The 25,915-nt window shown below is 60.3% G+C and overlaps 2 protein-coding genes across 6 annotated transcripts in view; both read left to right on the top strand.

Moving 5' to 3' along the window:
* The window catches only part of VAC14 (VAC14 component of PIKFYVE complex), a 98,687-nt gene extending 95,657 nt beyond the window's left edge, over positions 1-3,030 (top strand). The window contains exon 19 of the mRNA XM_059153260.1: positions 2,419-3,030. Coding sequence (XP_059009243.1) covers positions 2,419-2,581 — 163 coding nt within the window. The 3' untranslated portion in view covers positions 2,582-3,030. The remainder of the gene's footprint in view (positions 1-2,418) is intronic.
* A 1,506-nt stretch (positions 3,031-4,536) lies between these two features.
* MTSS2 (MTSS I-BAR domain containing 2) lies at positions 4,537-25,608 on the top strand. 5 transcript variants are annotated; one of them, XM_059153263.1, is made up of 14 exons: positions 4,537-4,679; positions 9,546-9,607; positions 9,699-9,772; positions 10,578-10,662; positions 10,752-10,843; positions 11,008-11,082; positions 12,348-12,505; positions 12,940-13,047; positions 13,964-14,061; positions 15,619-15,745; positions 21,455-21,529; positions 21,861-22,037; positions 22,217-22,382; positions 22,458-25,608. In XM_059153263.1, exons 1-14 carry the CDS (start codon positions 4,611-4,613, stop codon positions 23,210-23,212), a joined length of 2,121 nt encoding a protein of 706 aa, XP_059009246.1. In that variant the 5' UTR covers positions 4,537-4,610; the 3' UTR covers positions 23,213-25,608. The 5 variants fall into 5 exon arrangements, with proteins under 5 accessions (XP_059009246.1, XP_059009244.1, XP_059009247.1 ...); XM_059153261.1 differs by having other exon boundaries at positions 15,523-15,745; XM_059153264.1 differs by lacking the exon at positions 12,940-13,047 and having other exon boundaries at positions 15,523-15,745.
* The last annotated feature ends 307 nt before the right edge of the window (positions 25,609-25,915 follow it).

Here is a 25,915-nt window from a genome sequence, read left to right as displayed (position 1 = left end):
CCAGCAGGGCTCGGAGACCCTGGCCACACTCAGGCTTCCAGGCTACTCCCCAGAAACCATCTCAGTGACGCAGGAGGGAACCTCTGAAGCAAAAAGCTGGTCACAGGTGCATGGGTGGGGGTGGCAGGAGAGAGGGCCAGCTTTGGGTCTCTCCGCTGCTGGTGGGGTGTCCTCCAGCCACTGACTGCCCGCGGGGTGTTGTCAACAAAGCAGGAAGGGCTTGCGCGACAGCTGTGCCCGCTGTGACAGGCAGGGAGAGGAGCCCTGGCCCACATGCTCAGAGGAGACCTACCCTACTCCCACGAGACACGCTCCTCCCCATTCCGCCCCCCGCTACACACACACAGAAGACCTCAGGCCAGGAGGGGTCCAGGGAGGAAGGCCGAGCCACCGAGGGCCCAGGGAGCACAAGGTGTGGCCCACTCCTCCCCACCCCCACACGCTGTCCCAGGCACCTCTGGGCAGATCCCCCGGGTTGGCTGCCACTGCTGGCATCTCCACGGAAACCCCTAATCTCAGTCCTACTCTGGACCTGACGCCTGGGCTTGCCATTAGTGTCGAGGGGAGCAGCAGACAGACCCACGGACGCCTAGGCACGTACTGCAGTGTCCCATCTGGGCGCGTGTTCCCAGGCCCACAGGTGTCCCGCATCTCTGCCTGAGGGGCTGGGGCTGCGCCTGGCCACTCCCTAGCGAGAGCTCTAAACCGCAGGGTGTCCCTCGGCTTCCCCAGAAGCCCAGGTTATTCTCTCAGGGCGGTGACACCGGGACCACAGAGCTACTATGACAGGGAGCCTCCTTCCCCGCTCCCAGGGGAGCTGAATACAGGAGCTGGAGTTCAGAATGCCACCCGCAGCCTGCCCGCACCAGAGCCACGTGGCTCCTGCTGGTCTTTGTTGAACCGATGTTGCCTGAGGCCCAGGAAAGCGGGGGCCAGGCCGCTGTCTAGGGTGCCTTCAGCAGGGGGGAACACAGAGTAGGTAGGGGGCTACCTCCAAGCTCCAGCCCCATCCTGACTATGGAAAGGGTTCCCACCGCCCCTGGTCCTGCCTCCGCAGCCAAGTGAGTGGTCAGAGAGGCCTGTCAGGGGCCAAGCTTATTGGGGAGCGTTTCCTTGGGGTGAAGGGCCATCGTTTCCCCCCCCAAGTGGACTGAGCCACAGGTAAACAGGCGGCCTTGAGCTGCTGGGTCCCGGCTGGCCTCACCTCAAGGACCAGGGTTGTAGCCATGGTGGCCCCCTATCAAGCTGGGGCTGGGCACCAGGCTAAGCCCTTCCGTGTCGAATCTGAGGGAACCCTTACACCTACCCCATGGAGTGGCTTCTGTGGCCGTCCCCCCTTTACAGAGGAGGAAACTGAGCCATGGGCCCAAGGTCCAGTGGTTAGGAAGTGGTTGTATTCCAGTTGGATCCCGGCTTATCTAGCTTGTGTGTTCAGTTCTTGTGCCTCAATATTGGGGTCTGTCCATGAACTCAGGGGGTCCAAGGATTCTCATGAACAGCCCACAGCCTTCATGAGACTCCCCCCTTACTAGGGCCACCAGGCCTTAGGGGCTAGAAGCAAATATTTTTCCAGCCCACACAGATCTGTTTCCTAAGCCAGAGAGGCTCAGTTGAGAGAGAAGCAGACTTCCAGGAGATTCTCTGGAGGGGTGCTTATAAACAGGGCAGGGCCCCAGGGGATCTAGTCCCTGGGGCAAGCTGAACAGGGCTATTACCCTGCACGACCCCAAGGAGCATCAGGCACATTGTAGCTGCGCTCTGCACGACCTGTGCAACCGTACAGAGCAGGGGGAGGGGGTGGTAACAACAGGAGTTGTAGGAACCGCCAGCATGCCCGGTGGTGAAACCAGCTCTCCTCCCTCAGGGACAGAAAATGACCACAGGCCTTTGGACCTCAACACTCAAAAATCGATGTCCTGCCAAGCTAAAGGCCCAGTAGAGTCTCTTCAGCAGTAGACAGTCCTTGTTGTCTGCAGGCCTAGTCCTGCCCCAGAGAAAGGGCCAGGCTGCCTCCTCCCCCTTCTCCCTGGACCCTGTTCCAGGCCCCAGCTGGCTTCCTGGCTGGCTGCTAGCCCTGGCTTTCACCCCAAAGGGAGCCAGTCGTAAACAGGAAATGCTTCCCGATGCGATGCCTGCTCTGGGCCCCATTGCCAGCCCACAGACTGAAGACCATATCCAAGCAGCACTGTTGACTGGTCCCAGCACTTAAGGGGGAGGGGATTTTCACGGGACTCCCCTGCTTTGGGGCTGACCGTTGGGCAAGGGATCCCGGCCTTGAGGCAGACGTACTCCCCCAGGTTGAGCTCCGTGAGCCTGTGGCCCTGCCCTGACCCCGGCCCTCCTATGCCCGGTGCCACCTGGCCCCCAGCTCCCTCCCCGGCTTGCCGAGACTGATGCTGAGCCCTTCTTCTTCCCCAGAAACAGTCCACAAGCAGCCCCCAAGGCTCAGAAAGCGGATTCCTCCAGCATCGACTACGCAGAGCTGCTGCAGCACTTTGAGAAGGTCCAGAAGAAGCACCTGGAAGTTAGGCACCAGCGGAGTGGGCGTGGGGATCACCTGGACCGGAGGGTTGTCCTCTGACGGTCCTGGCATGGAGAAGGGCCCAACGAGTGGCCCCGTGGAGCATTCAAGGTCTTCGGGCCCCCACCCTGAGGAGCTCGAACACCTGCCTCAAGGGCAGGGCCGGGCCTGGCCACCAGCTCAGGGGAAGGGCACAGAGGCTGGCCACCCAAGCTCCTCACACAGCCCAGCCCTCTGGGCCCCCATTGCTGGCAGCTGCACCCTGGTGCTCAGGCAGCCGGCTTCCCACCAGGGTGCGGCCGAAGCCTCAGACACCACCCATTCTCTGGGACCAGTCTCTAACATCCTCTTGTAAAAGAGCTTGACCTCTCTCCAGCCCGCCAGCGCTCTGGCCTCGTGCTGTGTGTGCACACTGGAGTATGCATACCTGTCTGCAGACAGGGACCAGCCCGGAAGTCCGTATCAATGACACACCCCCTGCCCCAATAAAGAAATGACGGAAACTCGCAGCCGCACATGCTTGCTCCTTCCCACTGGCACTGGCGCTCTGCCTCCCTGATGCCCACAGCTGCTCCAGGACCATGTTGCCTCAAGGAGTGTTGGCTACACCTGGAGGCTGGTCACCTGACAGTTCCCTGATGGGCCTCTTCTGGGTCCCACTCTCACCACTGGGACCCGCCCCTTCCTGGAGACCACCAAGCACTGGCCTGGCCTGAAACCCTGAACCCTACCTTCCCAGGCACCTGACTTTTCCACCCAGATTCCCCTGGGGGATGCAGCCACGTCCCCTTTGAACAGGGGAACCAAACCATGAGTTTCTGAATGAAAGGGCGTGCCCTACAGGCTGCACATCACTGGAAATGGAAGGGCAGGGACTGAGGAAGCATCTCAGGTGCCCACCTTGATTTGGCTAAATAAGCCGCAGTAGCACACGCCTGGTCCTGAGTCCACCAGACTCCAGCTCTGGGCAGCCTCTGAGGGGCCTAATGAGCGCCCAGGTGGTTCTCATGAAGGCGCCGGGGGTGGGGGAGAATGAGTTTGCGCCTCTCGGGGAGGGTGGGTTTCCCTGCCTGGAGTCTCCAGAACGAAGAGCATAACTCGCTGCCCGTTGTCCACGTGAACACCGCGTGCGTCCCCAAATACGTGCGCCCAGGCGTCGGGGACTGGGGCCGGCAGCCTACCTCTGCCCCGCTGCCGAGTAAGCAGGTTGCCCCGACCCGGTCACCACACCCCAAAAGCTCATCCTGCCCTCTCCCTTACTCCCCAATGCGAGTGGCTTCGGCCCCGCTTGGAAAAGCAGCCAAAGAGCTTCTGGAGGACCATGCGGACTCATCATTGCCTGGGATGGAACGTCCCAAGGCAGGCGACACCCCACGCCCCCCCCCCCCCGCTGTGTGTCGTGTATTGCGCCCGCGGGACGCCCCCAGAGGAGTCCAGCCCACCGCCCGATCCCTAAAAGCGCCCGAAGACCCCGGCCCGAGACCACAGGCTGGAATGGGGTGCCGAGCCCCTTCCCGGGGGGGTTGGGGCAGACACCCAACTCCCGGGCTCCACCCGCCAGGCAGCCCCGCGGGCCCCGCCCCAGCACCGCCCCCGGCCCGCAGCGGCGCCCGAGCCCGCCGGCCCCGCTCGCCCGGCCAGTCCGGCTGCGCCCGGGCTCGGATTTCAAAGCCGGGCTCCGGCGCTGAATGGGCCTGCGCCCCGCCGGCCTTTCCCACAGCCCCCGCCCCCCACCCCCGCCGCGGTCCTCCCTCCGCTGCGCCCACGTGACGCCCGAGCCGCGGCGGCTCGGATTACCGCCGGCGCTCCAGTCCCCGCGCCGAGGCCGCGCCGCCAGCTGCCCGCGCCGCGCCCCCCGCGCCGCCCGCCCCGCCGCGCCATGGCCCGTGCCGCCCCGCCGCGGCCCGCCAGCCCCGAGCGCCGCGCGGCCGGCCGCTGAGCGCCGCCCGGAGGCGGAGGCCCGGCCCGGCCTCGGAGCGAGCGCCCGCCGCGCCCGGCTCCCTCGGCTGCTGGCGCCCCGCGTCCCTGCCCGCGCCCGCTGCCGCCGCCGCCGCCGCCGCCGCCGCCGCCGCCGCCCCCCGGCCGGAGCATGGAGACGGCGGAGAAGGAGTGCGGCGCCCTGGGCGGGCTCTTCCAGGCCATCGTCAACGACATGAAGGTAATGGGGTGCGGCGGGGCCGGGTGCCCGGCGGGCGCGCGGGTGCGGGTCCCTCTGGGGACGAGTGGCGGCGGGCATTCGGGCCCCGCTGTGTGCGCGCGCCGCGCTGTGTGTGTCCTTGTCTGAACGCGTCCGGCCTGCGTCGGCTGTGTGCCTGGGTCTCGGGGTCCCCGTCTGAGGGGTGCTGGTGTTCGTGTGTCGGGGTGTCCAGGCGGCGCCCCGGGGTCTCTGTCCGGGGTCGCCGGGCCGTAGCGCCCCCGCGGGGTCCCCACCGGAGGCTGCTCACACGCGGGCTCCCTGTGCCCCCAGCCCCCAAATCATCAATGAGGTTTGGCTCGGGTTTCGACTCCACGGTCCTAATGTGATGGGTCCCGGGTCTCGCCGGCCTCCGCCCCCTACAGCTACCCTGCACCCTCCGCGGCCGCACCACCACCACCACCACCACCACCACCACCCCGCCCCCCGACGGCCCTGGAGCCCAGACAATGCTGTCACCGCCAAAGCAGGGGAAAATAATAAGGCAGAGAACCGTTAACTCCTTCACCGCCGGCCTCGGCCTCTGTGCTCGACCCTGCGACTCTTGCACGCCCCCACCCCAACACACCCCTGCCCAGGTCCCCTGAAACAGGCGCTAGGAAGCTGCAGGACTCCAAGGTCTCCAGGCTGACTGTCCCTGCATCCCAAGGCCTCTGTCCTCACCTTGGAAGGAGGAAGGGAGAGGGTTTGGGTTTCTGGAGGATCCCCAAGGGAGAGCCTACTACCACCCCAGGCCTTCACCAACCCCCAACCCCGCACCCCCCCCCACGACTGGCCGGACAGGAGTAGGTCACCAACTCTTGGCCCACCACTGGCTCACTAGGTGGGGAAACTGAGGCCTGGGACTGGCTCAAGGTCATTAAGGAGACTGTCCGACTCTGTCCCTGACCTCAGTCCTCTCTGTTGATCTGGGGAGCGAGGGAGATCCTCTCCCCAGAGAGGCCAGGGTTTGGCAGGGCTGCCCCAGGCTGACTAGGCAGCAAGGAGTTGCAGCCCCAGTGACAGGATGGGAGCCGGGAACAACGCTCCTGTCTTTCTCCTCTGAGGCAGGACTGTGGGGCAAGGGAAAGAACCGGGCTCTGCACATGAACTCCAGAGAGCCCCCACCCTGTCACACACTCCCAAGTATACAACACAGAATCCCACGGTGACATGACAGGCCCAGGAGGAGACACCACACAGTGCCTAGTGCAGCTAGCCCCACAGTGCCCAGGCAGGCCCTTCCGGAGGCTCCCAGTGCTACCCAGGGAACAGCCCTAGGGGCAGCTGCTGGATCCCTGCCCCTGGAAGAGGCCTGAGGCCATCACCACTGAGAACTACAGGGTGAGCAGCATACAGATGTCCCCCAACCCCACAGAGCGTGCTCCCCTGAGACCTCCATCCCTTGCAACTCTACCTCTGGGCCTTCCTACCAGCCCTCCGAAGTCCTGTCCCCTCTCTGTCCTCAGCAGGCCCTGCTGTCCTGGGGACATCGCAGCCCTGGCCCTGGGATCCCTTCCTAGGACCAGACAGCTCAGACCACCTGCCCCCCCCCCACCCCCGCTACTTCCAGGGCTGGCAGAGAATGGGACCTTCCCGCCCCCTCCTCCCGCTGACAGCCTCGCCGCTGACACTGCAGAGAGCAGCAGCTTCTCTCTTGAAAAGAGGGACACAACTGTCTCTCCCCGGGCAATTTGCAAGGACCTTTGAGATCAGACAGAAGGAAAAGGGAGATACAGCAAGAGATTCAGGCCGGGTTTTCTGACATGTGGCAGTTTCACCTGGGGTGATGCCAAGTACCTAGGACATATGCATGTGTTCGGGCCAGGGACCGAGCAGGGGACTGGGCCACCTGGAGGTTGATCACCTGGTTTTGGGGAGGCAGCTTCTGGCTGTTTCCCTCACTGGTCTGAGCCCCAGAAGCAGCGGGGGCTTGCATAGAGGAAGGGGGCTGAGCTGGGGAGACCGAGCTTACCCCATGAGGCCTGTCCGCAGCCCCATAGCTGCTCCCCTGGAAGCCCCGGCTCCGTGCTGGGGTCGGCAGCAGAGGTGGAGGGAAGCCGCCCCGAGCTGCACCTGGAGCCGGAGACCCTGAGCTGCACCTGGAGGCTGGAGGGCTGGGAGGAGGCCTCTGGGTCAGGGTTGGGGTGGGTGGGGTGCCCAGGAGCTTTCCCTGCCTCTGTGAATCACTTAGCTCAGGTGCCCACTGGTTGCCAGGCCGCCCGCTGATGTTCAGAGAGGGGCAGAGGCTTGCCCAAGATGGCAGGACAGGGCAAAGTGCCTTCAACTGAGCAAGGGGGGCCTCCACTTGGCACTGACCCATCCAGAACGTGGGCCCATAATCTTTGCCTGTCCTCCCATAGGCCCTGCCCTGTGGGAGGGGCCTCCGCAGATGGGGGGGGATCCTGTGTCCCCTGTTTTCAGCCAGCATTGACTGAGCCCTGTACTAGGCAAGGTGCTGAGTGCTTCTACAGCGCCTCCTGGAGTCTCCACTCGGACCCAGAGATGTAGGTGCAGTTCCCAGTCCAATTTGACAGGTGAGGAAACTGAGGCCCAGAGTAGAGCCCTGGTCCAGCCCTCGTCCCAGAAAGCCCTCTCTCTAGGGTCACAGCCAGGACTACCCACACCCCCCAACCCCAGGTCAGAGACCGAGTCTCCAAGGGCCAGGAGTCCCGGCCACCTCCACGTCAGTCGCGAGCCATCCACCTGAGCGGGTGGATGGCACTGGGGACAGAGCGGGTGTTTCTCCTGACCCTGCAGTTCCTGTCCCCTCCTCCCCTCGAAGCTCCCAGATGCTCACCGCTCTATACCCTGGAAGTGAGTGTAGTGACCGGTCAGACATGGGATCAGAGCTTGCCCCTGCCATCCGCAGGGCTTGAGCCCGTCAGTTAATCCCTCTGAGCCTTAGTTTCCTGCCGTGCAGAATGCGGGTGACGGTCGTGTTTAGCTCGCGGGGCTGTGCTGAGGACCCGACGCGCTCCGGCTGCGGTGAGCGCTCGGCCGGCAGCGGTCACCGCCGCGAGTGGGAACCCAGAGTCTCAGAGCCTGACGACCCGGGCATGGCCAGGGTGAGGGCGTGGGCCCAGATGAACCCTGAAGACCCATCCTTGGGACCCTGGCTGCTCCAGCCGCCCCACCACCACCACCTCTACATCTCTGGGGTCCTTTATGAATTACCAGTGGGGCAGAGCCCCAGTCCTTAGAGACCAAGGTGCGCCTGTCCCTCTGCTGAGGGCCCCTCGGGCCTCCCCCTCACCACATCTTGTCCCCTCCCCACTGGGAAAGCTGACGGGGTGAAAGTCTAGGAAGAAGTGAGCCTGGCTGGCTGGAGGCCGGGAAGATGACTGGTCTGTCCCTTGTGTTCCAAGCCCGCCCAGAGTCTGCTGAGGGGCTCAGAAGATGTCCTGGGGGTCAGGACACCTGCCCCTGGACCCCTCTCTCCTCAGCATTGGCCCCTCTCCCTAGGGGTCTTAGCAAGGCTTTGGGGCTGGGATGTTGAGGCGATGTGAGCGCTCCACCTTTCAGAAGACTCTTGGGGGTGCCAAGGTGAGGGTCAGCTCCTTGGGATTGCCAGGGACAACCTACCAGGCTCCTTGACCCTGAACTGCACGCATACGGAGACAGCCCACCCACAGCCTCCCCTGGCCTGCGCCAGCCTGTGTGAACTTCTCAAATATTTGCTTTCTCTGGGCACCGGCTGGGCGGGGAGGAGAGGGAGTTGCTAAGGCTGTCAGAAGCTGTCCTGTCTCCTGTCCACCCCTGCAGGCTGTCCTCAGCTGGAGAGGCCATCTCGAACCTACCCTTGGCTTCCAATCTGGCAGAGCCTCCTTCTGAAGCCTTGAGGCCTGGGGTCTCTGCCTTCCCTGTTTCCCCAGCACCGAGCGCCCCAGCCTACTTGGAAGGGAGATGCCCTCTGGGGCCGGGGCTTTGCTGGCCTTGGGCTCCCCTTCAAGCATCCAGGCCACCACGGGGCCCTCAGGCCAGGGCCAAGGTTTCTCCGGGACCCAGCCACCATGGGAGGGCATGTTAACCAGAAAAACCCCTTGATCAGACTGGACAACTTGGTCGCCAAGAGCCCAGCCTCCCCACTGGGAAACCCCCTCCCAATTCAGAGCTTTGGGCCAGACTGGGATAAAGGCCACACTGTGTCCCCAGGAGGGGAGGGGAACTGGGGGTGGAGAAAGGTGGCTCTGTTGGCCGCACAAGGCCCCATTCAGCCTGGGGCCTGGCTGTCCTGGGCAGGCTGGCTGGGCCCTGGAGCAGTCACAGCATCCCCGGGCCTGGGAGCCACTGCTGCCGGCCTGGGATGGATGGGTGTCTGGGCCAGTAGCAGCTTCCGGGGCCCGGGATGGGGGGATCCCCAGAGACCCCAGTTTGAGACCGGCATCCCTGAGCCCGGCTGGTGCACACCGGCCCTCTGCCCCTCCCTTGGTGTGTGGACTAGCCCGCCTGTGTCCACAGGGACATGGTTCCCCTCATGCAGTTCAGCCCAGAGTCCCTGCCAGAACCCAGGGGAGCCCAGAGGAGACAGAACCTGCTGTTTATGGTTCCCGTCTCCCCTGATGGAGGGTGGAGGCCGAAATGGCAGCCACTGTAGACCGTAGGCCGGACTTCCGGGCAGGGAGGAATGAGCAAAGGCAAGCCGTCCCCACGGCCAGGCCTTCCTTATGCCCCAGGGCTCTGTCCTGGGTCCTCTGTTACCCCGGAAGGCCCAGGAGCCTCCGTCTCCATGGGGGCAGGGCCACTGTCTCAGCAACTGCCCCGAATCCTGACGGAGGCAGGTAGGGAGCCCAGCCCAGGTGGAGCCTTGCAAGCCTCCTCAGTCTCACCACCTCTCCGTCTCCTCCGCAGAGCTCCTACCCCATCTGGGAGGACTTCAACTCCAAGGCCACGAAGCTGCATTCCCAGCTGAGGTGAGGCTCCTGAGGGTGCCCCCACTGGGGAGGGGGCGGGCAGAGGAGAGGACACCTCACCCACACACTGTCCCACTGTCCATCTCCCCAGGACCACTGTGCTGGCTGCTGTGGCCTTCTTGGATGCCTTCCAGAAAGTGGCAGACATGGCCACCAACACCCGAGGTGGGGAGGGGGCGTGGCTGGAGGTTGGGTATGCCCCAGGTTGGGCTTGGAGGCTGGAAAGGCTGAGCGAAATGTGAGCCAGGGAGAGGACACTGGGCCTAGAGTTGGGACCCTGAATTCTGCTCCCTAATAGAATAGGCTGGTCGTGGAGAGAGTGAGCCTCTTATCACTAATGGCATGCGAGCAGGGGTGGGCGAACGGTGATAGGGATGTTACAGCGGAGGTTCCTCCATCAGTGGAGGTTCCTCGATCAGCTCGATCCTCTGCCACAGTGGTTCAGCCTTCTGTACACTGCGTCTGACCATGGCTGCTTCTCACCCCCCCTATCTGTCCGTCTGAGAGCACGCAGGGGCAGCCTTGCCGTCTCCTCTGCCTTCTAGTTCAAGTAGCAAGGACCCGGGTCCCCTGAGAACCAAGGTAGCGGGCGCTTGCTCTCACGCCTGCCTCCGGGCATCCGGAGGGGGTTCCCGCCAGGACTGGAGGGGATTTGGGCAGGCCCTTCCGATAGTCTCTCGTGCCGGCCTGACCACCAGACTACCCGGCCACCCCCAGCTGCAGCAGGCGGGCACGGCCGGGATGGGCAGGGCCTTGGTCCCGCACGGAGAGTCTCGGCAAATACTTGAGAACCGACCAAATGCCCCCCTCAATGGATCCCGGGATCCCAGCGCGGGATCGCGCAATGCTGGGGTCGGGGCACCGGCTGCGAGCTCGGTCTTCACGGGCCGGCGCGCCCCCTCGTGGCCGAGGCTGGGACTGCAGATGCCCCCGCGGGGCCCCTTCCCAAGCTGCGCGCTTGCCTCACCAGGGGCCACCCGGGACATTGGGTCGGCGCTCACGCGCATGTGCATGCGCCACCGCAGCATCGAGACCAAGCTGCGGCAGTTCACCAAGTGAGTGGGCGCCACGGGCGGGCGGACGGGCAGGGGGGGGGCGCAGGGAGAACCCACTGGTGGCCCTGACCCTCCCGCGCCTCCCACAGCGCGCTGCTGGAGAGCCTCATCAACCCGCTGCAGGAGCGCATCGAGGACTGGAAAAAGTCAGCCAACCAGCTGGACAAGGACCACGCAAAAGGTAGGTCCTGGGCTGGGGCCAGGGCTTCCTGCCCCCGTTGTGCAGAGCGCGCGCGGGCGCGCGCGCGCGCGCGCACACACACACACACACACACACACACACACACACACACACCGCCCCCTCGCCCGCCGCATCACCGCACTCCTCTCTCACCCCGTGTGCAGAGTACAAGCGAGCCCGGCATGAGATCAAGAAAAAGTCTTCAGACACGCTGAAGCTGCAGAAGAAAGCGCGCAAAGGTAGAGCCCACAGCGGCCCATGGACGCGTCGCCCCCCGGCGCCCCACTCCATACCCCCCACGCCCTATGGGGTGCCCCAGGGAGCCATCCTGGCTGGAGGGACCCTGTCCTGGACAAGACCCTCCAACCTGCTGGGTGGGACAGAGGGAGCCTCCCCGCACCCCAGACCTGGCCCAGGCCCTCCCCTCCCAGGGAGGCCGCAGGAGGCCCCACAGGCCCAGGCACCCACACCCCTGCCCCAGGAGTGGCTCTTTCCATCCGGCTGGCTTTCACACATTCTTTCTTTCTCGGTCTCTCCTCTCCTCCTCCCACATCCTTCCTGTAGAGCTACTTGGTAAGTCAGATGTCCGTCCCTCCAGCTGCTCCTCCCGTCCTAGTCCCATTTGTCTGTCTCCCCCAGCTCAGGGCCACTGGAAGGAGCCTCTCCAGGCCAAGGAGGAGCGAGGAAGGCGGTCGGTCCAGCGAGGGAGGGGCCCGGGGCACAGTCCCCCTGGGGCTCCAGGGGCCCCTGGCCAGGGATGAGTCCCCGGCCACTGCTGGGTCAGTCTGCCAGGCCAAGAGGGGTTGGAGTGGGCAGGGTGGGGGGCGCAGGCCCTGGCTACCCCCCCCCCACCAGGCCTACCCCATTACCTGTTGCCTTCTCCCTTCCTGTCTCACCATCTCTCCATCATCCTCTTGCCTCTCTCTCTCTCTCTCTCTCTTGCTGCTACCGCTTTGTGTCGCTGTTGCTGTCCTTGGGCACCACTCCCTGAGCTGAGTGGGAGCCCACACTGAGAAAAGCCCCTTCCCCTCCCCAGGCGCCCAGCCCCTAGTTCTCCTGGCCCCCACACCCCTCAGTAGCCTGACCTGCAGCTGAGCCCTCTGGCTCTACTTTGTCCTCTTCCTGTGCCCGGTGAGGCGAGGGGGTACTGGCCCACAGGCAGTGAGGGTACCCCCAGGGCTGGAAGTCTCAGCTGTGGAGGCCTCTGCTGGACTCCCCTGGGCACACCTGCTCCCGGGTGGTTCCCGGCGGAGCCCACTCCAGGTCCCCGGTGGCTTTGCAGCTTTGGTGTCTTTCCTGTGTGTGTGTGTGTCTGTCTGTCCTCTCTGCCTGCTCTGGGACCAGCCCCGGCACAAGCCCTGGAGTCCTGGCTGCCCTCCCCAGTCCCCGGGACCCCTGTGGCAGTGCCCAGCCCCACCTTCAGGGACGTACCACGGGGCCTGAGCCACACACGCGGCGAGCCGGGCGGCGTCCCCAGCGCGGCCTCTCCTCCCCACCCCTCCAGGGAAAGGAGACCTGCAGCCTCAGCTGGACAGCGCCCTGCAGGACGTCAACGACATGTACCTGCTGCTGGAGGAGACGGAGAAGCAGGCGGTGCGCCGGGCCCTGATCGAGGAGCGCGGGCGCTTTTGCACCTTCATCGCGTTCCTGCAGCCTGTGGTGGTGCGTCCCTCGGAATGGGCGCTGTCCTCCGCATCCCCGCCGCTGGGCTAGTTGAAGGGTCTCCAAGAACCTGAGGAAATCCCAAGAGTCAGGATTCGGGAGCCGCTGCTGGGAGTCCTTCTGGGTGACTCCGTGGCCCCAGGAGGTGGGACCGGGCTCAGGGTTGATCCCGCGACCTCTGAGAAAGGCCGCGGCTCGGTCATCCCTGCCGCGCGTCGTCGGAGCCGCGTGCTCACCGCCCAAAGGCGGGTCTCGTAGCTCGTGATGCGCTAATTCAGGCTGGACCTATGGTCACAGTGGCCCCAGGGTGTCCGGGTCCAGCCTCCGTCAGGCCTGAGCAGTGCTGGGTGAGAGGGGAGAAGCCAGGGGAGGCCCGTCCCTCCAGGGTGGGGGGCATGGGCAGGGCCGGTGGGTCTGACCCGCGGCTTCCCCAGAACGGCGAGCTGACCATGCTGGGAGAGATCACGCACCTGCAGGGCATCATCGACGACCTGGTGGTGCTGACGGCCGAACCCCACAAGCTGCCCCCCGCCAGCGAGCAGGTGCGGCCAGGCCTGGGGGCTGGGGACAGGGGTGGGGCTGGCCCGCCCTTGGTTGGGGACGGTAAAGGAAAAAAGAGGACAGAGGACCAGACACGTCCTAACACACACTGTGGGACATCCAGGAGCACCTGCCCCAGGGAGGGATGCTGTGCCCAGGACCCAGTGGGAGCCTCCGTCTGAGAGCAGAAGTGGGGCAGTCCCATGGCACTGGGCCCCGTGTCTGCCCCTAGGCTCTCCCTGAACAAGCCAGATTTGGTGACACTTTCCTGTCATCTGTAGCCAGAACCTGTCCCCTCCCCTGGTCCCAGGCACACAGACATACCTGCCCACACTTACCACCCGCTCGGCTCACCGTCGTGTCCCACTGCACGAGGGGCGGTCCTCCTGGACAGGCCCGTGATGTTGCTCTCACCCGGCACCTACCGTGTGCCTGGCACTGTACCAGGCACTTTCTACACCATCCCATTGAAGGCCCCCACCAGTGGCCCTGCAAGACAGGAATCACGGGCTGCTCACAGGGCCGCTGAGGTTCCAGGAACTTGCCTGAGGCCACAGCAGAGCCAAGGTTTGAGCCCCATGGTGTCCATCATGGTCACTCTCTGGGCTGCTCTGCCAGGACAGTGAGTCCCCAGGGACACCTGGTTCTCCAGTGGCTACCCCCTAGTAGGGGGCAGCATCCCTGAGAAGCCGGGGAGGGGGGGGGGGCAGAGTCTCCCTTGATGTTCCTCTTCCCCCTCCTCCAGCAGCCCTGCTTTCAGACTCCCCTGGAGGGTCTCTTGCCAAGGCTTGGCTCTCAATAGGGAAGAGAGTGGGGGACCACTGGCCCTACCAGACCTCTGTGGAGGCCCCCAGAACACAGTAAGGGTCTTTGCAGAGGAAGGCTGCCTCCAGTGACCCCGCCCCTGTCCCTGTCCAGGTGATCAAAGACCTGAAGGGCTCGGACTATAGCTGGTCCTACCAGACGCCCCCATCGTCGCCCGGCGGCTCTGGCTCACGGAAGTCCAGCATGTGCAGGTCAGTGCAGGGTGGACGGGGTCGGGGGGCAAGGCTGGGAGGCGGGGGCCCCCAAGGAGAGGATGGGGGAGCTCCCGGCAAAGCTGCATCAAGAGCTGCTTCCGGGCCCCAGAATTCACACAAGTGCATCACAGAGGAATTTGTGTGCAAGCACGGAGGACAGACGCACCTGTGTGTCGAGGCTGCTGCCCACGCACGCGTGTGGTAGCAGGAAGCGGGGTGGCGGGGGCCAGAGCAGCTTCGTTTACAGAGCAGTCACGGTGTGCCAGGGGCCATGCTAAGTGCTTTATGCGTTTTCTTCACTGAATCCTAACACCACCGTATCAGGTATGGTGGTATCTCCATCTCACCGAAGGGGAAACTGAGGCCTGGGTTGTGGCATTGCGCAACTGTTGGCAGGTGTGGGGGGATAGTAAGAATCTAAAATCAGGGAGGGGCACAGATGCTTCTGGGAAGGTGTGCTGAGGCCCCACAGGAAGGGACACTCCAACCTGGCTTGTTCCTGAGCTCTGGTTCCTGGCCACTGCCTCTTGCCCGAACCCCAGCCCATGCTGGCCCCGAGTCTCATTCGATCATGGTGCAGGCTCAGGATCAGGGACACCTCCAGGGCTGGCACTAGGACAGCATTTGGAGGAGACATTTAAGATTCAAGGTTCCTTAGTGGGGAGGGCAGTGAGCACAGAGTGAGTTAGTGGTAGGACAGGCCCCCTGTCCCAGGCTCCCCTTCCCCAGAACCACCTCTGGGCACCTGGGCAAGGACATGGCCATCAGTAGCTCCTGGGGAGAGAGGGGGCTCAGGTCTGTTGGACCTCAGGTAGGTGTCTATCACGGCAGGAAGGGTTGATGTCAGAGGACACCTTTGACCCAGGGTGGGGGCTGAGTAACTTCAGCATCTCGTTCAGAAAGAAGGCCGCCCTGATTGGCCAAGTGTGAAGTGGTTGCACAGAGGGTGTGAGCTACGGAGAGCTGGACACAGTCAAGGGGGTGGAGGGGATGAAGACCAGTGGTGGGTCCAGAACTCACACAGACAGTCACCACAGCCTAGATACCCAGTTAGGATTTCATGGCAAAAATCAGACTTTGAGGAGGCAATCCAGAAACCAACTTGTGTTGGGTTCTAGCCCAAATGGGCCAGGGTTTGATGCTTTGTGACTCGGTTGTTAATGGCAAAGTAGGAAGCAGAGTGACGGCTTGGCCCTAGGGATGCCCTGGAACCCTGGGGTTCTCCGGGGGCAGGTGCTGGGCCAGCTCTTGGGTGTGGTCCCCTGCCCACCCCTACCCCCCACCGTCCCACAACCCAACTCTTCTGTGGCACCCCGGTCTCACGACTTGTAGTCTGACACTGTCTTTTCCTTCCTTTGCCCCTCACCTCTTTCCTCCACCCTCGTCTGTCACCCTCTCCTCCACACGCACCCTTGTGTCTCCCTGTCTGGCCGCTGTCCCCCTCCCTGACTCCCCCAGTGCCCCCAGCAGCAGTAGCGGTGCCAAGGGTGGCGGAGCCCCGTGGCCTGGGGGTGCCCAAACATACTCACCCAGTTCCACCTGTCGCTACCGCAGCCTGGCCCAGCCAGCCACCGCGGCCGCCCGCCTCTCCAGCGTCTCGTCCCACGACTCTGGCTTCGTCTCCCAGGACGCCACCTACTCCAAGCCCCCCTCACCCATGCCTTCCGACATCACCAGCCAGGTGAGGAGTGTCTGCAGGGCCTGCAGCTGTTGAAACAGGCCTGGAGGTCCCCAGGATCCCCTCACTGGGGACTAGCCTGGCTACGGAGAGGTGGAGAAGGTTAGAGCCACCTGCATGGGCCACAGAGGCATCAGCCGGGGGCTGTTGTGGCCCCACTTCCTCACCATTTCCTGATTCCCTACCCCCTGCCTTCTTCCAGCCATGGGAGCCCCTAGGGGGCTGCTTAGCAGCTCTGATCCCTTGTGACCCTCCCCCTGCATAGGCTTACTGTGATGGGGTGGCTGGCCCTAGAAGTCATCCCCTGGAGCCCCGCAGATCTCCCCAGAAGCAGGCTTAGATCCTGCAGCCTCAGTGAGATGGGCAAACAGAGGGACCACAGTAGAAGACAAAAGAACGTCAGGCCGCCTGCCCAGAGGGCTATCATCAGGGTGTCAGGAGTGACTGCATTTGGATCCAGTCTGCTATTCCTCCCCATCTAGGCCAGTGCCTCCATTTGGGCTCAGTATTTTAAGTTTTGGGTTTTTTGCTCAAGGATATCCCCATTACACTTTCAGTCTCTCTCCCTGTGCTGGCTCATTCCCATCAGTAACACAAACAAGCTCTAGCATCATGCATCTTAAAAGCTCTCCCTTCCCCCCATGTTATCCTCCAACTACCTAGTATCCTTCATAGCAGAATTTCTCGAAAGAGTTGTCTGCCCTGACCATCTCTACCCATTTTCCATTCACTTCTGTCTGCTTCACCTATGTCTAACTGAAAAATTTTAGATTTGTTAATTTCTCCCATATAGTTCTATGCATGTTTGCTGTATACATTTTGAGACTCTTTTATTCAGTGCATACACGTTTAAAATGTCAACTTTTCGTGGTGACTTGAATCTTCTAACATGATGTAGTTGATCCTTTGTTCCTTATAATGCCTTTCATCTTAAAGTCTCTTTTGTTGGATGTTACTACAGCTATCTCAACTGTATTCTGTTCAAGTTATATATTATTTTCCCCTTCTCTTGGCTTTTAAACTCACTGTATCTTTATGTTTCAGTTGAGGCTCCTAAAACAGCAGATGCTTAGGTTTTCTTTTATACAGGTTGACAATCTCTATCTTTTTGTCGGTATTTTTAGTCCATTTATATTTATTGTGATACTGACATATTTGGATTCCTGTCTTTTTTCTTTTTATTCATTCTGCTTTTTCTTTGCCTCTTTTGTCTCTTCCCTTGCCATTTGTTTTTCTTTTTCCCATTTGTTCCCCTTGCTAGATTGTAAGTTATACTGTGTTTCTTTTCTTTTACAGGATACCTTGAAATTTTACCATACACCCTTACAAAGGGTCTCACTTCCTGAATAATTCAAGGATCTTAATCATTATTTTAACTTGGTCACCCACTTCTTCCCAACTTATAAGCTATTACATGTTACTCTCTATTTTTTTAATAACACTCACAAATGACATTTTCTCCTGAACTTCACTATCATTTCACACAGACAATATTTGTCTAGATTTCTCCATGTGTTTACACATTTCTTCATTATTTCTTCTTGCACCTCAAATCTTCTTTCTGAAGTATCGCACTTCCTTTAGAAGTTCTTTTTTTTTTTTTTTTAAGATTTTATTTATTTATTTGACAGAGATCACAAGTAGGCAGAGAGGCAGGCAGAGAGAGGTAGAAGCAGGATCCCTGCTGAGTAGAGAGCCTGATGTGGGGCTCGATCCCAGGACCCTGGGATCATGACCTGAGCAGAAGGCAGAGGCTTTAACCCACTGAGCCACCCAGGCTCCCCCCTTTAGAAGTTCTTTTAGAATAGATCATAGATCTATAGTAGTAAATTCTTGGGTTTTGTTTTTCTGTAAACATGTGTCATTTTGTCATCTTTCTTGAAAGTTTTGCCAGGGACACGATTCTGAGGTAGTAGCTATTCTGTCTCCACACTTGGGTATTTTTCCAATGTGTGTTTTGGCTTCTGTCAGTTGAGAGGTCTACTGTCCGTCAGATTGTTGTTCCTTTGTGAGTGAGCTTACTTTGCTCCCTGGTCACTTTGAAGATCTTTGCCCTTTAGTTTGTGTCTAGTTGCAGTTTCGTTTTTACGTAACCTCATTTGATATGTTTGTATACCTCCCTCTTTCTATTCTTGTCTTTCATATGTTCTGGAAGTTTTCAGCCATTATTTATGTATTCCTACTTTCATTCTTGCTATTGGCTCCCTCTGAGATTCCAATTCCGTGTGTTGCGAAACCTTCTCATTTATTCTGCTCTGTATCCTCTTAATTCTCACACTTTCGTTCTCCTCCCTTCTCTAGATGATGTTCTGGATCATTTATTCAAGACTGTCTTCCAGTTTCCTTTTTCTCCATGTCACAGGAACTTAACCTCTCCATTGAGGCTTTTTTCCAACTTGGTATTTTGAAATAACTTCAGATTTGTAGGAAAGTGGTCAAAAGAGTACAGACTTCTCACCTACCCCTCCCAAGCCTCCCCTGATGTTAACCCCTCATGTAGCTACAATACTATTGATGAACCTAAGGTCTTTTCTCAAATGTTGCCCGTTTCTCTGGTCCAGGAGGGCAGGATCCAGCCCAGGACCCTGAGTCACAGTTAGTTGTCGGATCTCTTGTGGCTCCTCAAATCCGTGGTGGTTTTTCAGTCCTTCTTTCCTGACTTTGATACTTTTGATACCGGTCAACTGTTTCATGGAACATCTGTCGGTTTGGGTGTGTCTGGTGTCTTCCCATAATTAGACTGAGGTCCCACATTTCTGGCAAGACTCCTGTAACAGTGGGGGGTGGCTGCTCCTCGTCCTCACCAACCCTTGGTGTTTTTCATCTTTTTCATTTTAGCCATTCTGGGGGGAACTTCTGGTAGTGCCCTGTGTTTTTAATGTGCAGGTCACTGATGAGGAATAAGGTTGAGCGCCTTCTCAGGCCACTTGGCTGTCCTCTTTTCTGAAGGACCTGTTCATGTTTTTGCCCGTTTTTCTACTAGGTGGGTTTTTTTTTTCTTAAGATTTTATTTATTTATTTGACAGGGATCACAAGTAGGCAGAGAGAGAGAGGAGGAAGCAGGCTCCCCGCTGAGCAGAGAGCCCGATGCGGGGCTCGATCCCAGGACCCTGGGATCATGACCTGAGCCAAAAGCAGAGGCCCTAACCCACTGAGCCACCCAGGTGCCCCTACATTGTGCTTTTTGCGTTCTGAGCCACGTTTGTGCACTCCAAAGTCACAAAGATATTTCCCTAGAAAAGTCTTTGTCTTTTACCCAGATCTGCTCCTCATCAGGAATTGATTGTACATGTGTGCGCGCACGTGTGTAATAGGAGGTGGGGGTCATATTTCCACACAGATATCTAATTGGCAAGTTACTGAAGAGGCCGTGTCTTACCCCCACAGCACTACAGTGTCTTCTTTGCCATAAATCAGGTGTGATCTATGTACCTGTAGCCATTTTGGGAGTCTGTATTCTGTGTGTTGGTTGATTTATGTTCTCATACCAAGACCATACCGTCTTAATTATTGTCACTTTATACAAAACTTTGATACGTGCTAACAGAAATCTTCCGGCTTTGTTATTCTTAAGTATACCCTTGTCTAATTTTAGCCCTTCGCAATTCCTTGTATCCCTTAATGTCAGCTGGTCATTTCCCATCAAAACAACAGTAACAGCAGCTCCTGGGGTTTTGACTGGGGATTGCTCACGTCTCTCCATTTATTTTGGCCTTTGCTTCTCTCAGTGATGCTTTGTAGTTTGCACATAAAGGTGTTCCACATCTATCACTGGATTTTTTTTATTTTTTTCGGGATATTTGATATTTATTGATGATATTTTATTTATTCATTTTAAAAATTACTAATTATTTACTTATTTGAGTAAGCGAGTGGGAAGAGGAGCAGAAGGAGAGGGACAAGCAGACTCCACGCTGAGCGCAGAGCCTGATGTGAGGCCGGACCCCATGACCCTGAGATTGTGACCTGAGCTGAAATCAAGTCAGATGTTCAACCGACTGAGCCACCCAGGCGCCCCTGTTGATAGTATTTTAAATTATATTAGCTCCTTAAGGTTTTTTTTGTTTGTTGGCTGCTGATATCTAAAACTTTGGGTTTTTTCTTTGGCATATTAATCTTATATTGAATAATTTTATTGAAGTCGCTTATCATTTCTAGTAACTGTAGACTCGTGAGAATTCTGCATTTACAACCATCATGTTTTTGATGAGTAATGACTGCTTTTTTCTTCCTTGCCAATCCCTTTGCTTTCTGCTACTTCTTGCCTCACTGCCCTGCTAGGATTCCCAGTACTGAGCAGAAATGGTGATCATGGGCTTCCTTCTTTCTCCCCCCCCCCCCCCACTCCAAGGGAAATATATTGGTATTTGTCTAGACACTCTTTATTATCAGATTAGGAAGTTTTTTTTCTATGCCCAGTTTAAGTATTTGTTCATGAATTAACATTGACTTTTTCCACGGAGTGTTCCTAATGCTTTTTCTGTTGGTTTTTGTTTGCTTTCACAATTCTATGGGTAAATCCACATTTGCTTCTTGTTTCATCAAAGCCTCACCTGTGGTGCTTTATTTCCTTTTATTTTGGTGATCTTGGTTCACCAGAAACTGTAAAAAACCTGGGGGTCTAAATTAAGGAGAATTTGAAGACTTTGACAGGGCAGGTGCAGTACCAGTAATGGAGCCTTTGCACGCCTCTTGCTGGACCCTTAATTCAGGCCATCACAGGGCTTACCCCTCACCTTGGCCCCTTCCCAGTCTCCCAGTCACTGTATTGCTCTCAGCATGTGCCTCAGGGAGCCCTCATGGTCCTACGTCCGCCCTGGCTGCTGCTTTTCATTCTTGTGTCTTCTTGTGAGTCGGGGGCTTCCCAGGCCACCTGATCCCTGCACCGGCCCAGAGCAGGAGTCTCCCCTGCACACATGGTCCACTCAAAAGTGGACTCCCAGCCGCCACCATTCTGTGACCTAGTTCTTGAAGTCTCCAGGGAGGCCTCTGTGTCCTCATCTGATAGACCCCTGGCAGCGTTAGCACCGCTGCATGTCCCTCTTCCGCGGGGCAGCTCCTTCTGAGTTCTGTAACATCATCTGCTGCTGGTTTTCTTCCCACTTCTCTGGCAGCTCTTTGCTCCTCCCCTTGGCTGGACCCTCCTCTTCCCAGTCACTGACTATGGGCCTGCCTGGGGCCCCGAACCTTCTAACGGCCCCTGCTGCCGGGGTGACCTTACTCTGTCTCATGGCTGTGGATTGGTGGCTGCTACCCTTGTCTTCTCCCTCAACTCCAGACCTGTAAATGCAGTTGCCTGCGTCGCATCTGTGCGTGGACAGCGGACAGGCAGCTCCGCTCTGTGCATGCAGGATGGAGCTCCGGACTCCTTCCTTCCCGCAGGCGTGTTCTTTTGACACAACAGGGATGCCATCGACTCCTCGGCCCTCCCTCATGTCTCTCTTTCCCTGGCCCGCCACATCCAGGCCTTGGGCAGCGAGTCCTGTTGTGAACTCTGACTGCCTCTGGCTCTTGGGCTGGGCCGCGGAGTCGGCCGGCGCCCGCCGTGTGCGCTCGGGGTGCTGAGATCTGCCACAGATGCTCGCAGGGGGGGCCGGGGGGGCACCGAGCCGGAGCACCCCGCTGCATGCCGGTGCCGTGACCAGGTCTGTTCTCTCCTCTCCTCCTGGCCTCCCCGCCCCGTCCGCCCGCCTGCTCGCCTCTGCATGGCAGAAGTCCTCCAGCTCTGCGTCCTCAGAGGCCTCGGAAACCTGCCAGTCCGTTAGCGAGTGCAGCTCCCCCACCTCGGTCAGTGCTCCCCACCTCAGTGGGACGCAGGGAGGGTCCAGGGTCAACCAGCGGGGGGTGCACACGGTGCCCGCTCCCCACAGGAAAAGCCGCCTGGGCACACCTGCAGCCACTCCCAACACACATCTTTCCCTCCTGGGACATGCTATCCTACCCCTGGGCCTGGAGGGACTGAGGGGTCATGGTACCCTCCATGCTCTGTCCTTGGCCATGATCATGGGCCTGACCCGCATATGGGCCTGAAAACCCTGAACCTCAGCAATAGTGAGGGGACCCATCACTGTGGATGACAGGGCCAACGGCCCCCTGACCCATTCGCCACCCCCTGCAGGACTGGGCCAAGGCGGGCCCCCACGAGCAGACCTCGGGCACCAGCCTGCAACGGAGAAAGGACCGAGTGGAGCACCCCCGAGACACAGAACCAGGCCTGGCCAGCGGGGGTGCCCTGGGCCCCAGCGGCGAGGAGGCACCGCGACCCCGGATGTCCCCTGCCACCATCGCAGCCAAGGTAGGCGCCAGCTCTCCGGCAGCCCAGCCAGGGCCCCACCTTCACTCCGAGGTCTGTACCTGAAGGCCCAGCAACTGGTGTCGGGGCCAGCCCTGGCTTCTTGTCGGGAGCCACCTGGAATCCGGGCTGAGGGGGGCAGCAGGGAGCCGGGCTTCAGCCTGCAGTCTTCCTACCCCCAGCACGGCGAGGAGGTGTCCCCCGCCGCCAGTGACCTGGCCATGGTGCTGACCCGCGGCCTGAGTCTGGAGCACCAGAAGAGCAGTCGGGACTCGCTGCAGTACTCCAGCGGCTACAGCACGCAGACCACCACGCCCTCGTGCTCCGAGGACACCATCCCGTCCCAAGGTAGGCCCTGGGGCCGGGGCCGGGGCGGATCAGCCGGCCTTCCGAGCCCCGGCCCACCGCATCCCGTGTCACCAGGCTCCGACTACGACTGCTACTCCGTGAACGGGGACGCAGACGGCGAGGGCCCCGCCGAGTTCGACAAGTCATCCACCATCCCCCGCAACAGCAACATCGCCCAGAACTACCGCCGCCTGATCCAGACCAAGCGGCCCGCCTCCACCGCGGGGCTGCCCAGCGCCTCGGGCGCGCCCCCCGGCGTAGCCACCATCCGCCGCACGCCGTCCACCAAGCCCGCCGTGCGCCGCGCGCTCTCCAGCGCCGGCCCCATCCCCATCCGGCCGCCCATCGTCCCCGTGAAGACGCCCACCGTGCCCGACTCCCCCGGCTACGCGGGGCCCATGCGGGCGGGCAGTGAGGAGTGCGTCTTCTACAGCGACGAGGCCGCCTCGCCCCTGGCCGCGGACCTGGCCAAGGCCTCCCCAAAGCGGCTGAGCCTGCCCAACACGGCGTGGGCCAGCCCGGCCCCCGAGGCGGCCGGCTACCCCGGGCTGGCGGCGGACGACGACGACGAGCAGCAGCAGCTGGCCGCCAACCGCCACAGCCTGGTGGAGAAGCTCGGCGAGCTGGTGGCGGGCGCCCACGCCCTGGGCGAGGGCCAGTTCCCCTTCCCCACGGCCCTGGCCTCGGCCGCCGCCCCTACTGAGACGCCCAGCCCACCCCCTGCCGCCTCCGGCGACCCCCCGGCCGAAGACATGCTGGTGGCCATCCGCCGCGGGGTGCGGCTCCGCAGGACCGTCACCAACGACAGGTCGGCGCCCCGCATCTTGTGATGGCGCCGCCCTCCCGCCCTCCGGCCCCGTGTGACGCAGGTGGCCGGACCAGTGACCCACAGCCGCTCAGAGCGAAGGCACAGCGAGGAGACAGCAGAGCCAGGCAAGCCTTTGGTTTTCTGTTTTTTAAGTCACGCGTGATGGAAAGACACTCATCTTGGATTTCAGCATTTCCATGGGAAGTGACTTCTTTAACCAAGCCCGCCAGCTCGGAGCCTGCAGGCCTTGAACTGGATCTGGAGCCTGTTTTATATGTTTCCTGCCTGTTCTGCCCCTCCTCTTCCTCTTCCTCAGGCTCTGCCTCCCCCTCCCCCCCTCCCCCGCCCCCACCCACTGGGGGAGCCCTGCTCTGGGCCTGCCCTGCCTGGGGCCTCTCCTGGAGACCAGGCCCCTCTCCCTCCTTCCCCTTTCTCTCCCCTTCCCGAGTTCTGGCAGGCAGGCAGGCTGTCTGCGGAGGGGCCCGGCGCCCAGTCGGCTGAGGTGTGAGCTTTGACTGAAAAGCTACCCGGGATGGCGGGGAGCAGGTTGAGGTTGGGAGGCCCAGCCTCCTGTGGAGGGAAGAGGCGCGCAGCCCCAGGGCCCTGTGTTGAGTCTTGGGGACGTGTTTGGAGAAGGCCGTGGCGCCTAAGGTGGCTTCAGGTCCTAGCGTGCTGTCGCTGGGGCAGTGTGGCTGCGGGGGAGGGGCAGGCCACAGGGTCCTCTGGCCGGCCCCCCGGGAGCTGCTTTCGGATGTGTGGCCCTCACATGGGCACGTTGAGAATTTAACTCTGGTGGCACTTTGGTCACGGTTTCGGCCACCTTTGGGCACAGGGGCTGGAGCTGGGTAGAGGGTGTGGGGGGTTGTTTTATGAATATAATAGCGAAAGAGCTGACTAGACAGGACTATGGGGGGGGGGGGGACAGGGTGGACCGTACAGGGTGTCCAAGAGTGCCTGAGGGACAGGGGTCCTCACAGTGGCCCGGTGGGCTCATGGCAGGAGGAGGAGGGCCAAAGTGCTTCCTCAAAGCCAGCGGGCAGCTGTTTTTTTCCTCCAGTTTCTGGAGCAAAGCCAAAATAAGGTTGGAGAAGGCCAGGTGTTGGGGGTTGGCCAGCACATCTGCTTGGATGGGGCTGGGGTGTAGCCCAGGGAGCTTGGCTTTGACTCTCTGTCGCCAGAGGAGACGCCAGCCCAGTGCGGTCCCCCCGGAGTCCAGTCCTGTGCTGGTGGTGGGTGTGGGGTGGGGGGTTCCCTCCCCTCCACATGCTGAGTCCCGCCAACTCGAAGCAGGTAGAAGCAGGTGCATCTAGGGCGAGTGGAGGGCTTCCTGTTGTCCCGCCGGATGGCAGTGAGGGTGGCCGGGCTTGGAGGGCAGCAGGACCACAGGCCAGGGGGCCTTCTGGGGTCGGGAGAGCAGGGATTGGGGCTGAGGCTCAGCACCAGGCTGGAGTTACTGGTAGTTCTTGTGCAGGGAACTGGGGCCCAAGCAAGGTGGCCAGGCAGGTCTGGGGCACCAAGGTGGCCCCTGGGTGCCTGGAGCGCCCCCCTCCAGCCACCCAAGGGCAGACGGAGGATGGTATCTGTAAGTTGCTAGGTCTGAGAACAGCCTTGCTGACTGCTCAGGCCAACCCGAGAGCCCAGGTTAGAGCATCTTGAGAGAGGGCCCGAAGAGGACAGGAGAGCAGATGGCCCCTTAGGGAAGGTGGGGGGGGGGGGGTGTTGTGGGCAGGCAAACACAGAGCTGTGCTGGCATTTCCCCGGGTAGGCTGAGGGAGTAAGATGCAGGGTGTGTGATATGAGCAGGGCAAGGAGCAGTGGGGTAGGGGGTGACTTGGGAGACCCAAGGAGGGGGGTGGGCATGGCAGAGCCACCCCTCCAGGCTCTGGCCTCCTCCCCCCCAAGCCACCCCAGGGCTGTACATAACTCCTCCATCCCCTTGACCGCCCGTCTCCCATCTAGTGACCACCTCTTAGGCCCACCCCCTCGGGATCCGCGCCAACCAGCCCGCATCACAAACTTCGGTTTGGGGAACTTCTTTACGTTCGTTTCTTTTCTTTTCTTTTCTTTCTTTCTTTCTTTCTTTTTTTTTTTCCCATTTTGTACAGAGAAATATTCTCTTCAAAAGCGTCTTTTGACTGAAGTAACTTTTCTGGTGCTGTTGTTAACTTGTTCCTTTATTTTAATTTATTTCCCCACCCGGGTCTCTGCTCCTGGTTCCTACTCACCCTTTCTTCCCCTCCCACCACACCCCTCCCCCATCCCATCTGGCCCATTTTGTTTCTTTTCTGTCCGTTTTTGGATAAATTCTCCTCTCCTCCCTGCCCCCTCCACCCCCTACCCTTGATTTAAATAGTCACTGCTACAAGTAACAAATGCACTGTGAAGATTCCAGTATTAATAAAGTTGTACTGTAATTAACACCCCTGCGTCCGTCCGCCTGGCTTCCTCCCCGGCTGCTCACCGGCCCCCTGCAGCAGCCATGCAGGCCCGGCCCCAGCCCAGATCGGGCCTGGGACAGGGGCACCCGGGCTCCATATGCAGGGGGGCAGGAGCAGCCGGGTCCGGTGCCAGGACCTGTGCTTTTGAACACCTGCACCCTGTCCCAGCCAGATGGAGCCAGGGAGGGCGACCAGGGGGCACAGAGGAGGACCAGCCTAACACCCTCTGCCCCTCGGTCTCCGTCTCATTGAGGCCCCGGCAGCTCGGGCAGGTGTGGAAGGAACTC

The sequence above is a fragment of the Mustela lutreola genome, chromosome 16, assembly GCF_030435805.1.
Source record: "Mustela lutreola isolate mMusLut2 chromosome 16, mMusLut2.pri, whole genome shotgun sequence".
Taxonomy (NCBI): Eukaryota; Metazoa; Chordata; class Mammalia; order Carnivora; family Mustelidae; genus Mustela; species Mustela lutreola.
Note: the sequence above shows the minus strand (reverse complement) of the source record. Positions and strands in the feature narration are given on the sequence as shown.